Here is a 16525-nt window from a genome sequence, read left to right as displayed (position 1 = left end):
ATTCTATTACTATTAACACTTATTGCTACTTATCTTCTTAGCTAGAGATGGCTTTGTATAATATGTTGTCTAAAGTCAAGTTTAGAAAAAATATATTAATAATAATAAAAAATTGTTTATATTTCTTATTCTAATTTGATAGATTAAGTTTTCTTTTTCTCAATGGACAGTATAACATTTCTTGTATATTTCGTAAGATAAAATAGTCATGTATAAATTATTGTATGTTATATATTACCACAAATGTTTAGATCTTAGATACATTCTTATTGATTATAATTTTGAAAACTTTACACAATTATCAAAATTATTCTAAAAGTATATTAAAAATAGAATTAAGATTCCACTTATTTATATAATATTTTATATCAACTTTAGTTACAAAAATAGAGTTACTTGTATCTTTGACATACTTTTACTCTTGCATAATACATAGTGAAAACTAAAAAAAAAAAAAACTTACTCATAGTTGTAATTGTATTTTATCACTAATTGGAACTTTTGCAATGCTGTATACGCATCACATTTCTTCTTTCGTTTCCAGTGGGCAAGGAGACATTTAACTGTACTATTGATGCTACTGTGATGATATATATGTGCAGTTTTCTTCGTCGTTGAGCTATACATCGTGCATGAGGGAGTTCCATGTTTGTGCAGGTAATAACATTTCGATACGATATATGATATCAGCTGAAGTGACAAAAGATTACTCCTCAAGACTACTGAACCAGTTGGCAATGGTTGTACATAGGCCCTTTGTGTCATTTATCGAAAGAGTCTTAACCACTTGAGCAATAGCATCTGCTGGAGTGTATACAGCTCCTACTCGCCATTTTGGTTCCTGAACACAAAAACAAATAATGACATTGTGTTTCTGTGAAAATGAACGAATAATGCAGCGTTCAGTGTGAAGAGTTTACGAGTTTCTTAGTGTTATAATGCACAGGCAATTTTCATTTTCTATATTAGAATGTGCAACATACCTGTACACATGGTGTGATGTGGTTCCCGGTTAATGCAATTTTCTCCACTTTTCCACCAAAAGATTCTACACGAGGCTTTAGTGTCTCTTCAAGACGATCTGTCTCATCAATTGCGTCATTGTCAAATTTCACCTGAAATAAAAGTTTGAACCCATCAACATGACATTGACTAACAAGCCGAAATTACTTTTCTGGATGATAGGACCATAGTATGAATACCAGCAGTGTACGCTTGACATTATAGGCGTTTTTGAAACACTCCAGATTTTCTGAAGGTGTTGGCTTGAACTCTGATATCCCTTGAGCAAGCTTAAAGAAGCAATGATTTCATTAGCGCAGAAAGCTAAGACCAAAAGTATAATCTGCTTAAAATTCATAAAGCTTAAAGTTGAATATGCATCAAGAAAATGAGATTCAGCATAATGAGATAGGAATTACTAAATGATGTGTATAAAGTTAGTTAGAATTAGTTAGAAAGTTGTTAGAAAGTTGTTAGTTAGTTAGTATAAGAAAACAGAAAAAAGGAAATATCAGTTTTTGTATTCTTCTTCTTGAAGCTTTGAATCAATGAAGATCTCTCCTTCTTCTTTTTCTCTCTAAACACATATGTGATCTACCATGGATGATGAGCTCATATAGTGAAGATTAGTTACATTTAACATGGTATCAGAGCCATACAACCACAATTACAAGTCCTGCTAATCTTGTTTTCTACTGCTTCGCTGATGGCATCAATGGCGAATCTCAAGTTTGATCACAGTCATCCACTCTTTCTACATCCATCCGATACTACAGGTACATCCATTATTCCGATGCAGCTAACAGGATCAGATAGTTACTCCATTTGGAGCAANACTACAGGTACATCCATTATTCCGATGCAGCTAACAGGATCAGATAATTACTCCATTTGGAGCAAAGCCATGCGAATCCAATTGCTTGGGAAGAACAAGCTGGGTATTGTTGATGGCAGCCGGAAAAAGGAGGATTTCGGAACTGAATTAGGGCATCAATGGGATCGATGTAATGCGATTGTTCAAGGTTGGATTATGAGCTCTGTAACTCAGGATTTGCATACAGGAATTGTTTATGCAACGAGTGCACAAGCTGTTTGGGAGGATCTTCGAGAGCGTTTGACAAAGTAAATGCTTCAAGGATCTATCAATAGCATAAAGCCATAGCCACCACTGTACAAGGTATTGATAGTATAGCAACTTATTTCTCTAAGCTGAGAAATTTATGGGATGAGTTTGCTAGTATTACACCTTCACCCTGTAACTGTCCAAATTCTAAGGATCTGTCTATGCATATGGAGAAACAAAAGTTGATGCAATTTTTGATGGGTTTGAATGAAACCTATGAACAATCACGTAGTCAGATATTGATGGTTGAACCTACACCCACTATTAACAAAGCTTATGCTATGCTTGTTGAGAGGGAGAGTCAGAGATCAATCATATCTACATCTATGAGTGAAGAAGGTGCAGATTTAGCTGCTCTCATGGCAGGAAGAGGAGGACCTCCTCGTTACAGTAAAGGAGTTACTTCACAGTCTAACTCTAATCAATATTATAAAGGGAAGAAGAATTGGAAATTGAAATGTGATTATTGCAAAAATCAAGGACATGTAGAGGCTAATTGTTTTCGACTTCATGGTTATCCACCAGACTGGAAATTCAAGAAGAAAGGGACAGGTAACAATGCCTATAATGCTAATAATGTCCAGACTGACAATTCTTCAATGAATTCAGGTGCAAGAGATCTACCTAGAGCACCTCCTTTAACTGATAAGCAACATGATCACATTCAACATATGCTAGATGGAGATACTTCCACAGCTAATGTAATGGCCAATATGGCAGGTATGGCTCACATTAATGTCATTAAACTTACAGATTTGCCTTGGATAATTGATAGTGGTGCAACCACTCATATGGTTTCTACCTTAGAAGTGCTACATAATGTGCAAACTGTTAGGCCTGATCAAAATAGAAAGGTTCATTTACCCAATGGAGGTGTGACTTTTGTGACTCATATGGGTAATTGCAATTTCACAGATACAGGAGAATTGCATGATGTTCTATATGTACCTGAGTTTAAATATAATCTCTTGTCTGTAGCCAAAGTTACTAAGGAGCTCAATTGCTTTGCATCATTTTATCCTACAGATACAGGAGAATTGCATGATGTTCTATATGTACCTGAGTTTAAATATAATCTCTTGTCTGTAGCCAAAGTTACTAAGGAGCTCAATTGCTTTGCATCATTTTATCCTGGATTTTGTGTGTTCCAGGATCTTTCCAGTGGGAAACTGAAGGGGATTGGTAAGGAAAAGGATGGTCTCTATTTTTTGGTTCAAACAAGTTCATCAAAACATAAAGTTTCAGAAGCTGGCAATGTCAAAAGCTTTGCTGCTCATGCTGACAAAATGGATATCATGCTTTGGCATAGAAGATTAGCTCATGCATCAGTAGGATCTATAAAGGATTTGTTAGGCTATTCTATTGACAGTTGCAAATCAATTTTAAGTACTTGTGAGATATGTTCACTAGCTAGACATACTCGACTTCCTTTCTACAGCAGTAGCACTAAATCTACAAAGATTTTTGATTTGCTGCATTTAGATGTATGGGGGCCTTATGACACTCCAACATTTGATGGAAATAAGTTCTTTTTCACTATTGTTGATGATTTTTCGAGAACGGTATGGGTTTTCTTATTGAAGTTCAAATCTGATGTGCTGGTTATTCTTAAGCATTTTTTAAAGATGATTGCTATTCAGTTTAATGCAAATATTAAAAGAGTAAGGACTGATAATGGGGGAGAATTCATCAGCAATTCTATGCAGGATTTGTTCAAAGGCTTAGGAATTATTCATTACAGGACTTGTGTTCATACTCCTCAACAGAATGGTATTGTTGAGACGAAACATAGACATCTTCTTGAGGTTGCTAGAGCTTTAAGATTCCAAGGTCACATTCCAATCAAATTCTGGGGACATTGTGTTCTTACTGCAGCATACATTATAAATCGATTGCCTTCACAAACTCTTGAAGGAAAATCACCTTATGAAGCATTTTTTGGGAGGAAGCCATGTATTACACACTTAAGAACTTTTGGTTGTTTGTGTTTTGCAAGCACATTGCCTAGAATTGATAAGTTTGCACCCAGAGCTGTGAGATCAGTATTTATGGGTTACTCAAGTGTTACAAAGGGATATGTTTGTTTTGATCTACAAAAGCAGAAGTTTTTTTTGAACACAGATGTGATATTTCATGAGGATCAATTTCCTTTTCAATCTCATCCACCTGCACCTAAATCTTGTCCTGTATCTTCTTCATGTCCAATTGATGATTTAGAAACATCTCATGATTCATCACCCCCATTGTATACAGAAACAGAATCAGTACATCCATCATCTTCACCTATTGTTTCTCCTGTTGTGCCTCTCAGAAGATCCACAAGGATTACTAAACAACCTTTATGGCCATCTGAATATGTTTCTAAGCCATCAACAAATAATGTTCTGTATCCTATAGCAGCCTCCATTTCATATACCAATCTGTCCCCAACTTATCAACAATACTTACATGCTTTTTCTGCTGTTACTGAACCAACTACATACCAGGAAGCTATATTAGATGTCAGATGGCTAGAAGCTATGCAATCTGAAATAAAAGCTCTTCAAGATAATCATACATGGGATTTGGTTCCTCTACCAAAAGGCAAAGTTCCTATAGGTTGTAAGTGGGTTTATAAAGTCAAGTTGAAGGCTAATGGTGATGTTGAGAGGTTTAAAGCAAGATTGGTGGCAAAGGGTTACACACAAAGAGAGGGGCTTGATTTCCATGAGACTTTCTCACCAGTGGTTAATATTGCTACTGTCAGGACTGTTTTATCTTTAGCTGCTCAACATAATTGGTTTGTTCATCAATTAGATGTCTATAATGCTTTCTTACAAGGTGATCTTCATGATGAGGTGTATATGCAGTTACCAGAGGGTTTTGACAGTCAGGGGGAACCTGGTCAAGTATGCAGACTTGTCAAATCCCTCTATGGTCTCAAACAAGCAAGCAGGCAATGGAACTTGAAGTTGAGTGAAGCATTACTGGAATCTGGTTTTGTTCAAAGTAGCCTAGATCATTCCTTATTCATTAAAAGGAAAGGATCAGACATGGTAGTGATTCTTGTCTATGTAGATGATATGTTAGTGACAGGTAGCAATCTGGGACTTATAGAGCACACAAAAGCCATTCTACACAAGGCTTTTAAGATTAAGGATCTTGGAGAATGAAATTCTTTTTGGGAATGGAATTCAGTAGATCAGCAAAAGGCATTTTGATGAATCAAAGGAAGTATGCTTTGGAAATTATTTCAGATTTGGGTTTAGGAAATGCTAAACCAGCTTGGACACCTCTTGAAGCCAACGTTAGACTAACAATCCAAGAATTAGACCATCTAACTGGAGAATTAGATGATGAGCTATTTGAAGACAAGGAACAATATCAAAGGTTGATAGGGAAGATGTTATATTTGACTATGACAAGGCCAGACATAGCTTATTCTGTTCAAACATTTAGTCAATTTTTACATCAACCCAAGAGATCACACTGGGAAGCAGCTGTGAGAGTAATGAAATATATCAAGAGGGAGCCAGGACTTGGAGTACTACTGAGCAGCAAAAGATCAAATAAATTGAATGTGTATTGTGATGCAGATTGGGCAGCATGCCCAAATACAAGGAGATCAGTGTCAGGTTTTCTAGTTAAACATGGTGAAACATTATTGTCATGGAAATCTAAGAAGCAAAATGTAGTTTCAAGGAGTTCAGCTGAAGCTGAATACAAGTATGGCTAATGCAGTTTCAGAATTAGTATGGATTGATGCTTTGTTGAAGGAATTGGGAAGTGAAGTTGAACAACCAGCTGTAGTATACAGCGACAGTAAGGCAGCTTTGCAAATAGCAGCCAATCCAGTGTTTCACGAGAGAACCAAGCACATAGAGATCGATTGCCATTTTATCAGACAAAAAATACAAACAGGACTGATCAGAACAGAATATATAAGTTCCAAGGAGCAGTTGGCAGACATATTGACAAAAGGATTACCTAGAGCTCAACATGAATATTTGATAAGCAAGCTTGGTGTGTTGAATGTCTTTGCACCCACAAGCTTGAGGGGGAATAATGAGATAGGAATTACTTAATGATGTGTATAAAGTTAGTTAGAATTAGTTAGAAAGTTGTTAGAAAGTTGTTAGTTAGCTAGTATAAGAAAACAGAAAAAAGGAAATATCAGTTAGTTTTTGTATTCTTCTTCTTGAAGCTTTGAATCAATGAAGATCTCTCCTTCTTCTTTTTCTCTCTAAACACATATGTGATCTACCATGGATGATGAGCTCATATAGTGAAGATTAGTTACATTTAACACAGCAAGATATATAGTATTCATGAAACAGCAAGAACAAGCCATGGGAACAATGAAATTTTCATCCATATTGCCGGCTCAACAAATAAAACTGACAGCACATACCTCGCCAAATACCGAAGGCAGCTGATCAGCAAATTTAGTCAATGAAACAACTGTTTCTGGATCATAGTCGGGGATGATTGTTCCAGCTGTATCAAGCAACACCCTCAACGCATCTCCTACATATTATTGATGAAAGGAAAGTAACTATAATGATGAAAAATATTTAGCAGTAAAGGAGACTACATTGAAAAGGGAAAACAAAACAAGTATAACAAAATGCAAGTAACAGCGCAAATTTTAAATGAAGTTTCCTTCTCTATTCCCGTTCTCATTCAGGTGTTCCACATCAGGTATATATGAACATCTAAAAGGGTATACAGATGATAAAATTTAAATTAAGTTTCCTTCTCTATTCTCGTTCTCATTCAGGTGTTCCACATCACGTATATCTGAACGTCTAAAAGGGTATGGAAAGCTCTTGGGTTCTTCCCAGTGCCCAGTGTCTAATGTCAAGGGTTGGATGTTCAGATTCTTTCAAATGAAATTAGATCCAACTTTTACCAAACTCATTCTCACACTCGTAAGAACACATTAAACTCCACCTTTGAACCCAAAATCGGGTCACACGTACTGAGAGGTGTTGAGTATCTAGTACTCCGTTCAGTGATTAAAAAAAGAGTTATGTAGAGATCCACATCAAGTGTATAAAGACACCTAAATAAGCAGTGATATCAAATCAGGAGGTTAATCGTACTTTGGCAACTTTACATAAGGCAGAGTTTTTTTTTTTTTTTGGGGGGGGGGGGGGGTGACAGCGAAAAAGTGGACGAATAAGTCACACCCTTGGTGCCACTCTACATAACAGTACATGAGATTTTCACCTCATACGGCTCCTCGTTCAATTTTTTCGAATTCATTGGATCCTTTTCCAGATTCGAGAATCACCACCCCTTCTTCCGCTCCACCTCGAAGAGTAACTAGGACCAATCTACTCATGTTTTATTATGTTCTGGAACACTATCCCTTCTTTACTATTCTCAAAAGATAAGATTATTCTCTTCACCAATAGAAACAAATTAGACTTGGCCTAAAACCTCCACTCATACCTGACCTTCACTAAGGATATTCTATTTTTGCTTGATCTAAAAGGATTATATCCCAACGTCCCATAGCCATTTTAAAGGTGAAACAACAGAAAAGGTAAATGTGAGATTTAAATGACTAGAACCATATATAGTTTTCTAAGAATAACTGGTACACAGCACATATGATTGTAGAATTGCAGGAGAAAAATAGACAGGAGAAGAGAATAGGGATCAAAAGACTATGAATACTGAATCATGTACTTTTTCTACTAAGGATAACTTCCTCAATAACTCAAACATTTTTTTATACACTTTGCATCAATCTCAACATAAGAATCAATCTGAACATTTTATTCTAAAGCTCCATAGATTTAAATTAGGTAGATGGGGTAGCAATTACATGCAAGATTGCTGCAGATAGGAAATAGCAATTGCCATAGCTATGGTTTCTAGTGAAAATAAGAAATAATAGATGAAGCTGTTAGATAAATCTACCTGAAGCCGATTGAGCCATTGAATACGCTGGAGATATAACAGGCACCATCTGGCCAACAAGAAGACCCAACTGCAAAATGGGATCAAAACTTCAAGAAATGATGCATTTTGGCTGCAAAATGTTTAATGGAGAAAATAAAAAGCAAGACTTGAAGATTCTAGAAGAAGAAATTATCGCAATGGCCTATTCTATTTGCAGATGGCAGGCTGGCAGCTGATCACGATAAATGCATTCACCAAATTCTATTATCAACTTTACCAAAGAAAGGGACCCTCTCTACCTTGACTAGATCATCCTTCAGAAAGCTCCATCACTCAATCTGTCCGACAACGACAAAGTTTTATCCAGCCCCTTTTACCTTACTTGATATGTGGTTGGAACCAACCATCATTAAAATTCATACATTTGGAATAACCATGTATTTATCTATCAGCTTACTGCTTGTTCGGTTGCTTTCTTCCTTTAGTTGCATTAATCTCTTGTTCTGTTATCCCTTCCCTTGAGTTTTTAAAATGAATCAGTGCCTACGGCTGTGCACACTATCGAAAGAGTAGACTGCCTATTCCTTAAAAATGTTTGTTTCTTTAAAATAGAAACGAACTACCCCTTACCACAGTACCTTTATATCCTCCTTTACAGTCTGTGGATCTTGGTGTGTTTGTGTTTTTTTTTTCTTTCTTGAGCAGAATGATTTTGGGAATCTTGTTTTTTGGGGGAGGGTGGTTTGGCTCTGTGTGTGTATTGAGTGATAGGGTGGTTCGGCTCTCCTTACAGCAGTTCAAGCACTCTTTAAAGATCTGGATTTTAGTTTCATTCATGTTCAGCAAGGTCTTGAGCAGACAAGGAGGAGGAGGGGGTAGACTGCTGGTGGAAAAGGGGAGCCTCAGAGTGCTGAAAAGAGCAACTCTCAATGTGATAGCCTCTTTATCCAAATTTACATAGTAAGTTAGAAGAGATGTTTATGTGTTTGGACAGGTAAACAGCCAGACTACCAATTGATGTTACTAATTATCTAACATCTGAAGAACTAACAAAGCCTTACTAATTTCAGAATTTTCTTGTGGGTGATTGCTTTCAGGGAAAAAAATATTCATGCGGAATTGCTGCAACGAACCATAAAACAGGAAGAGAATGTTCAGAAGTGTCAAAATAAAGCTAGCTTATGCAAATGCCAATTGCCTAAGAGATGCCTAGATGGAAAGATCTTTAGTTGGAGACTGAATACAAGGAGGTGAACAGGGTTAAGGATTTCTTTAGATACATAAAATAATTACCTTGACCTCGACCAAAGAACCAGGCATAACTATACCATTAAGGGGTCGTTTGGTAGAATACTAGAATGTATAAGAGAATCTAATAAATGTATTAGTAATGAGATTCTTTAATCCTTTGTTTGGAAGGATTTTCAGCATATGTACAATTAATATATGTATTATAGGGTATATAACAAACTCATTGCAGATTATGGTATTAGCGATGCAAGGGCTATTAATAAATGGATAAATTGTTAAAGAGAGAACTGCCCTTACTACACCAAATCAAACACTAGATAAGATTCTCTTGTACATCCTATTAAGTACTATTCTTATAAACTCTACGTCTCTACCAAACGACACCTAAGATAATGAGATATCATATGTTCAGAGAGGAATACATAACAGCGGAAATGATAAGCATAATAATTGTACACAAGTCATGACCACACACAGGTAAAATATAATAAGAATTGAAGCACAATAAAATGAACAAATCAATCAACTTTAGTACAGTGTCTCCTTTCAAGCGAAAACGGAGTGCAAATTTTCATAGATAGAAGATGGATCATGAGAAAAAATTAAGTGAAGGTAATATAGCTGCACAAATTTAGGATGTCGGAATCACCACAGGTTTTGTAAGAAATAGGTGTATTACCTGCTCAAAATATGGCACTGCCTCTGACGCTGGCCTATTGTTGTACGATATTATAACATTAGCCTACATGAAAAGACATAAACGGACTCAGTAAGACATTCATTTCTTTGAATTGTGAGCCTGAGGTGAAACAGCAAACCTTAGGTATCTTCTCACAAAAATAACTTCCTACAAGCGCTTGAATAAGAGCACCATTACTGCAAGTTGCACATCACCAAAAACGAAAAAGAAACAGGCATCTTAGCCAGGTAATACTTCAGTCTAGCTTTAGAAGTTTAAATAAAAAAACGTGAATGAATTTGAAACAAGTATATCAAGAAATCCAATTCAAACTGAGTTCCACTAGACATAGCACACAAAAATGATTGTGCTAAAGTCTTCAAATGAAAAAACTATTTTACAAATTACTGAGAAACCCATAACAAGCCTATCGTCCAAAATATTAAGAAACGCTATAGGAAAAAGACGATTCGGGATCTTAGTAGCTCAGTTGGTTGGCTGGCTACCTGAACTTTCACTTATTGGCGAGGGTTTGATTCCACACCTTATAATCCCCTTCCCAATTTAGGCAACCCTGATGCTAAAGAAAGACAGATTCAACACTAATTACCTGTGGCCAACTGAATAGAGTGGCAAATCAACAATGTCATCAGCAGAAAGACCAGAATCAGGCAACCCTGATGCTAAAATTGGATCAAAACAAGAATGAAACCTCTCAAAAACCTGTCTTGATACTTGCGCATGATCAAATGTCACATTATAAGGCACACAAATTATCAGATACCCTTCTCTCGCCAAATTCTCCAGTAAATAACTGTTACCAAGAACAACCCAGAAAACAAAATCAAGAAAAAATTCAACTTTTAATGCCCAATTTCACAAACTATAAAGGAAACAACAACTTGTCTAACCTGTAAGTAACTTCAGGAACAGCTCCAATAAAAGCACCACCCACAAATTTGATAATAGCTTTGGGTTTTATACCCTTTGGGGGAGGAATAACCAAACAAGAATCCATCCTTTTGTAAAACTTACCAGTAATGGGAGTATTGTAATTGGTTCTTGTGGAGTTGAAACTACCTATGCCCATATAGTCATTTGAGAGTGTCATTTTAGGAAACTTGAAGATCTTTGGGTTCTTGAGATTTCTGGGAGAAAAGGGGCGGAATAAGTATGGAAAAGTATTTGGGAAAAGGGGTTTTTGCTTGATTTCAAGAAGATTAGAAGTGAAAGTAGTGGTAGCCATGTAAGCTGCAGAAGTAGAAGCCATTTCTCTACTGTGAGAGTGAAGAAGAAGCAGTGAGGGAAAATGGAGAGTTTCTTTTAGCAGTTAAATTTGTGGAGCTATGAGAATTTTATGTAACGTGGCATGATATTAGCGACAACAAAAGTTCTAATTATATTCACTTCATAACTTTTATCGTATTATGGTTTTTTTTTTTTAGTTAAATTATAAAATTTTAATTAATAATTTATAATATATTTTTTTATTATATTGATATTTAAAAATAATTATAACTTAATATATTTTTTGATTATTTAATTTTTTATTTAAAATATCAAATTAATATAATTTAATTTAATTTTAAAAATTAATCGAATTTGACTTTTAAAAAACACAATATGACAGTTAAAATTGGACGGAGGGAGAGAGTATAACACTAATTTAGTAGGTATTTGGTCATGCTATACCATATCATGATATGGTATCGTGAAATAGAATCAACGTTTGGACATGTGATTTTACGCTGATTTCATATCGTGAAATTTGATTCCATATCCTCCAAAAACCATGATATGGAATCATATGGAAATCCCATACCATGATATGAGATATTTTAAATAAAATTTAATCCATAAATTTATATTTCGTTAAAATAACACCACATTTATATCTACTAATCATTTATTTCACATGTAAATAAAATTTATAATCACATCATTACTTTTTAAAATTTATCATTCTCACCAACAAATAGTCACTTTAACTCATACTTCATGATTGTTGAGTAATAAAATCTTGAAGAGCCTAAAGGTGTTTCATTTTTACTCAAATATATTGATGAGAAGTGGAAGTTAGGTTGAAAGTTAGATTGAAACAATTACTTAAGTGGAAAATAAATAGCTTTATAATAATTTATTATGCGATTTTATATTTTTTTGTTTATTTGATAAGATTGAATAAATAATTGGGGCTATTTAATAGTTTTAAAACTTATGATTTTTTTTATGTTTATAAGAAAATATACAACACCAAAATTTCATGTCCAAACAAAACTTCAATTTCATCTCATGATACCATATCGCATGGCCAAACGGAATCTTAGTATTATTACAGTCGCTTTAATATTTTTTTCTCATTTATTTTTATTTATTATTTAATAAAATATATATTTTATTTTTGGCATAGAGTATTAATGTACCCTTTAACTTGGCGACAAATTACATTTATACCCTTCAACTTTAGGTATGCACAAGTAAACACTTAAACATGTATAAAAGTAAACAAATAGATACACATGTCCTATGGTATTCTACATGTCATTTTTTGTCCAACGTGGTGTTTTATGCGTATTGTGCCACATAAGACTCATGTGCCGACTTGTTTAATTTTACACAAGTTTAAGTATCTATCTGTGTATACCAAAGTTAAAGGGCATAAATGTAATATGAGGTGAAGTTACCGGGCACATTTATGTATTATGCCTTTATTTTTTATTGTATCTTTCATAGTTACTCTACTTTATATTTTTTTTTATAGATTTATTATTTGAATTGTTGATATATGACATTACGTAACGATTAAAAATGATATAAGTTATTTAAATATTGTATTCACTAAAACAATATACTATCATATAATACAACATAATATAATATATTATGAAATAATACGTAGTTTATTTGGAGAAAGTGAAACAAAATAATATTTTATATTGTTATCGTTGTTTTATTGAATTAGAATTTTTATTTTATTTTTCATAAAAAAATCGATGATATATTTAGATTCACACGCATAATATTAAGATACTTTTACTACAATTTAATTCCTAACTATAATTATGAAAGACGGGTAAAGTTGTATTTATGAAGCAAGCTGATTGAATTGTAATGAATTTTCTAATTTAAGGCATTATATAAAGCATGTGTATGAGTCATTTTTTAATAACTTAACAAGACATTTTAATTAAAAATTATAAATTTTGGAAAAAAATAAAACAATTGTGATACCCTAACATAAAAAACTCATTACATTAATCTAAACCACATTGTATCTCTATAATCCACCAAATCGTAGCTATATTTATATTGCGTTAAATTAGTGTAGTCGTTGCTTCAAATTGAATTATCTTTATGTTTTATCAAATTATCAAGCGTCATTAGTTTCTATCTTATTTATTTTTTTTCCTTTTAATTAAGAATAATTATAGACAAATAATTTGCCTTGCATTTTGATAATTCTTTTGTTAGTTGAAAATAATGTCATTAAATTTTACGTTTTTGTGCTTTAATTTTATTTTCTGGATAAAGCTACGTAGGTAGAGTTATACCATTACATCCTTCTAATTTTCTCTGTTGTAACATAATGATTATTGCCGTTTAATGCAGTTAGTGTTAAAAGTTATCACGTAATGTATATTTAAAATATATTAAATAAAATATGCTTATTATGCGAAGGTTTTGTTTTTGTCATTTAATTATTTATATTTGAGTATTACTTATTTCTGTATTTTTCATTCTATATATATGTATATATATATAAAGAAAAATATATACACAAATATTTTTAATGAATAATGGGGATCTACAATTTCAGGATTGGACTGCTCATTTACAAGGAATTTAATTCCATGTGATAGTGATATTTACTTTTCAAATTATTAGCTCAGCTTAAATTAATCTTAATTTAGCATTTTACTACAATCATAAATGTTAACTGAAAACAAAAGTTACAAAGATGGATTTCATAAAAAAATTAAAGACATTAATGCAATAGTAAAAGGCGTCAGAAAATGTAGTGAAATATTATTTATAAGAAAATAAAGTTTATTTATTTATTTAATAATATGCCACCTCTTTTGTTTCGATTATTTATTTTTGTGTAGTTAACTGCCCCTCCGTAAGTTTTGAAACTGCAACTCATTAAAAAAAAAAAGTGTTTCTTCCCTATTTTTAATACCTTTTAAATTCTTAATTTTTGTCCTATTTTAATACCTTTTAAATTTTATTTTATCCCGACATTTTTGATGGGATAAACTCAATAATTTTAAATGTTAATACACAAATTGATTTGGTGGCAAGATGAGATTTTCTGAGATGCATTAATAAATGCATGATATATGTTTGAACTTAAGTTATTTTGCTTTAAATTTATATAATTTTAAATAATCGAGTGTAAATTATGTTTTACCGTCAAAAAGGAAAAAAATATTATGTAATCGGTAAAACAGAGAAGAAGATGTAAAAATGAAGCTAAAGCTAATTACAACTGCACTACTCTTAATTAGTTGCTTTAAGTGTTAATTTTTTCTTTTATTTTTAACTTCCCTGTTAAATATTGGGGAAACAAATATTTATGTGATGTATTGTAAAGACCGCTATGTTTTTACATTATTATTCGTTATAACCTTATTAAATCATTTATAAATACCTAATGCCCTCAATTGAGTAGGTGTAATTAGATAATATTTTATTAAAGTTTAATTTTTTATTTGACTTTTATTGTTAAAAATTAATTTGGTGAGAGAACATCACTAATATTTCGCTTAAAATAGGCATCAAACAAATTTTATTTTGTTTTAAAGAATATTGTATTATAGACATCATTTTCAATTTTTTTTGTTTATTTTGACACAACATTACATAATTCCCTCAATTGAGTAAGTGTAATTAGACAATATTTTATTAAAGTTTTATTTTTTATATGACTTATATTGTTAAAAATTAATTTTGTGAGTGAACATCATTGGTGATTTGCTTAAAATAGGCATCAAACAATTTTTATTTTATTTTTAAGAATATTGTATTAAAAACACTATTTTCAATTTTTTTTTGTATATTTTGACACAACATCACATAATTTATTTGTTTTTTTCTTCTTATTTTGATTTATTGAAACAAAAGCTCCTTTACTTTGGCGCCAAGACTTCTTAGAGCCCACTTTTCCCACAGAGTTCTTATTAGCAAAAATTTAGGTATGTGGTTATAACTTATAATTAATTAAGAAATTTGTACTACAAACAGCAAAACAAATAAAAATACACATACTTATATATTCCATAAACCCATTTTCAGTTTTTTGTTGGATAATATTTTGTTTTTCTTCCTTTTTTGGTTCATTGCAACAAAAACTATTTTGATAGAGATTAGTCGACCTTTAAGAAATAATATACTATTTTTCTTGATGAAGTTTTTGCATAGATCGCTTTATTCGGACTAATTTTAATTTTTTACTTTGTTGGCAAATAAATTTTGTGTATATAGGTTAGATTATCTATATTTATGATCTAACTCAGAGTAAGTTTAGAAACACAAAGATTCTTTTAATATAATATATGAAAGATAAAGTTATCCGACTCAAGTTATATAGTATATACTTCACTCCACATAAATTCTATAAAAATATTATGATACAAAAAGGTAAATTTATGCCGTCATTTTAATGTTAGGATATTTTTCGCTACATATTTTTTACTTTAATATCGTGAGACTAAAATTAAAGACCATCAAATTTGAAGGCAGAAGTTAAAAATTGGCCTAGGCGTTAAACTAATAACCCATTATTCTTCATTGTTTATTGCTTTGAGAGCTGATTTTAAAGTCCTTATTTTTCAGACTTGATCAACTTTTCCCCCCAAAGTTTAATCATAGATTTTATGATATAAAAATATTAAGCAAATGCAAGTACAAGATTTTGCATGCCAATTATGCTTGAGAACGTAACTTAGCTCATATAGCTAGTGAAGACGTCTACAGAAATTTGTAAAAAAAATAGAGTTTATTTTTCACAATAAATCATTTGATGTAATAGTTTAATCAGGTTTCCCCCTTGTCATAGTTGGATTAAATGACAAAATTCATTATTTCTCATAAGAGTATTAAACAAAAAAGAGGTTGTGGTGTATTGGTGGAAGTACTTCACTTTTAATTATAGGTCTCTGATTCGAGCCCTGGGTATGAAGAAAATCCTGTGGGAGCGCCACCCTCAAATAGGTCTTGCAGTGCGCGATTCGAATTTAATCGAAGCTCCAATGCTCTGAACACCGAGTGGGAAAAAAAAAACTATTTATAAATCCAATGCTCTGAACACCGAGTGGGAAAAAAAAAATCTATCTATAAAAAGTTATAGTATTTGTGGGAGTGTGGAGCCTTATTTCTATAGGTTTATGTTGCTTAAAAGGTTTAAAAACAACAAGAAAATTCGTACGGAGATATTTTTAAAAGATTATTTGATAAGATCATTGGGTAAATAACTTAAGAAGGAAAAAGAAGAGAGCATTTGTCTATTTTTGAAAAAAAAATTAATTAAAGTTTATTAGGTGATTAATATTCAAAAATAGATTTAGCATTGCAAATCT

At 32.5% G+C, this 16525-nt stretch overlaps 1 protein-coding gene across 1 annotated transcript; it reads right to left on the bottom strand.

Moving 5' to 3' along the window:
* Nucleotides 1-330: 330 nt before the first annotated feature.
* On the bottom strand, nucleotides 331-11301 carry LOC107029018. The gene is made up of 9 exons (XM_015230302.2): nucleotides 10859-11301; nucleotides 10558-10761; nucleotides 10087-10144; nucleotides 9948-10010; nucleotides 8036-8105; nucleotides 6516-6631; nucleotides 1203-1292; nucleotides 984-1115; nucleotides 331-841 (listed from the first exon to the last, which is right to left on the bottom strand). Exons 1-9 carry the CDS (start codon nucleotides 11215-11217, stop codon nucleotides 707-709), a joined length of 1227 nt encoding a protein of 408 aa, XP_015085788.1. The 5' UTR covers nucleotides 11218-11301; the 3' UTR covers nucleotides 331-706.
* Between the last annotated feature and the right edge of the window lie 5224 nt (nucleotides 11302-16525).

The sequence above is a fragment of the Solanum pennellii genome, chromosome 8 (assembly GCF_001406875.1).
Source record: "Solanum pennellii chromosome 8, SPENNV200".
Classification (NCBI taxonomy): domain Eukaryota; kingdom Viridiplantae; phylum Streptophyta; class Magnoliopsida; order Solanales; family Solanaceae; genus Solanum; species Solanum pennellii.
This window is presented reverse-complemented; position numbering and strand designations above follow the sequence as displayed.

Excerpts from the sequence above, each read along its gene's own strand:
- LOC107029018 (XM_015230302.2), bottom strand. The coding sequence starts at position 11,217 with ATGGCTTCTACTTCTGCAGCTTACATGGCTACCACTACTTTCACTTCT. Across the intron at positions 10,145-10,557 it reads CTCTATTCAGTTGGCCACAG|TAATGGTGCTCTTATTCAAG; the intron begins GTAATTAGTGTT and ends TGCAACTTGCAG. Across the intron at positions 842-983 it reads ACATCACACCATGTGTACAG|GAACCAAAATGGCGAGTAGG; the intron begins GTATGTTGCACA and ends TTTTGTGTTCAG.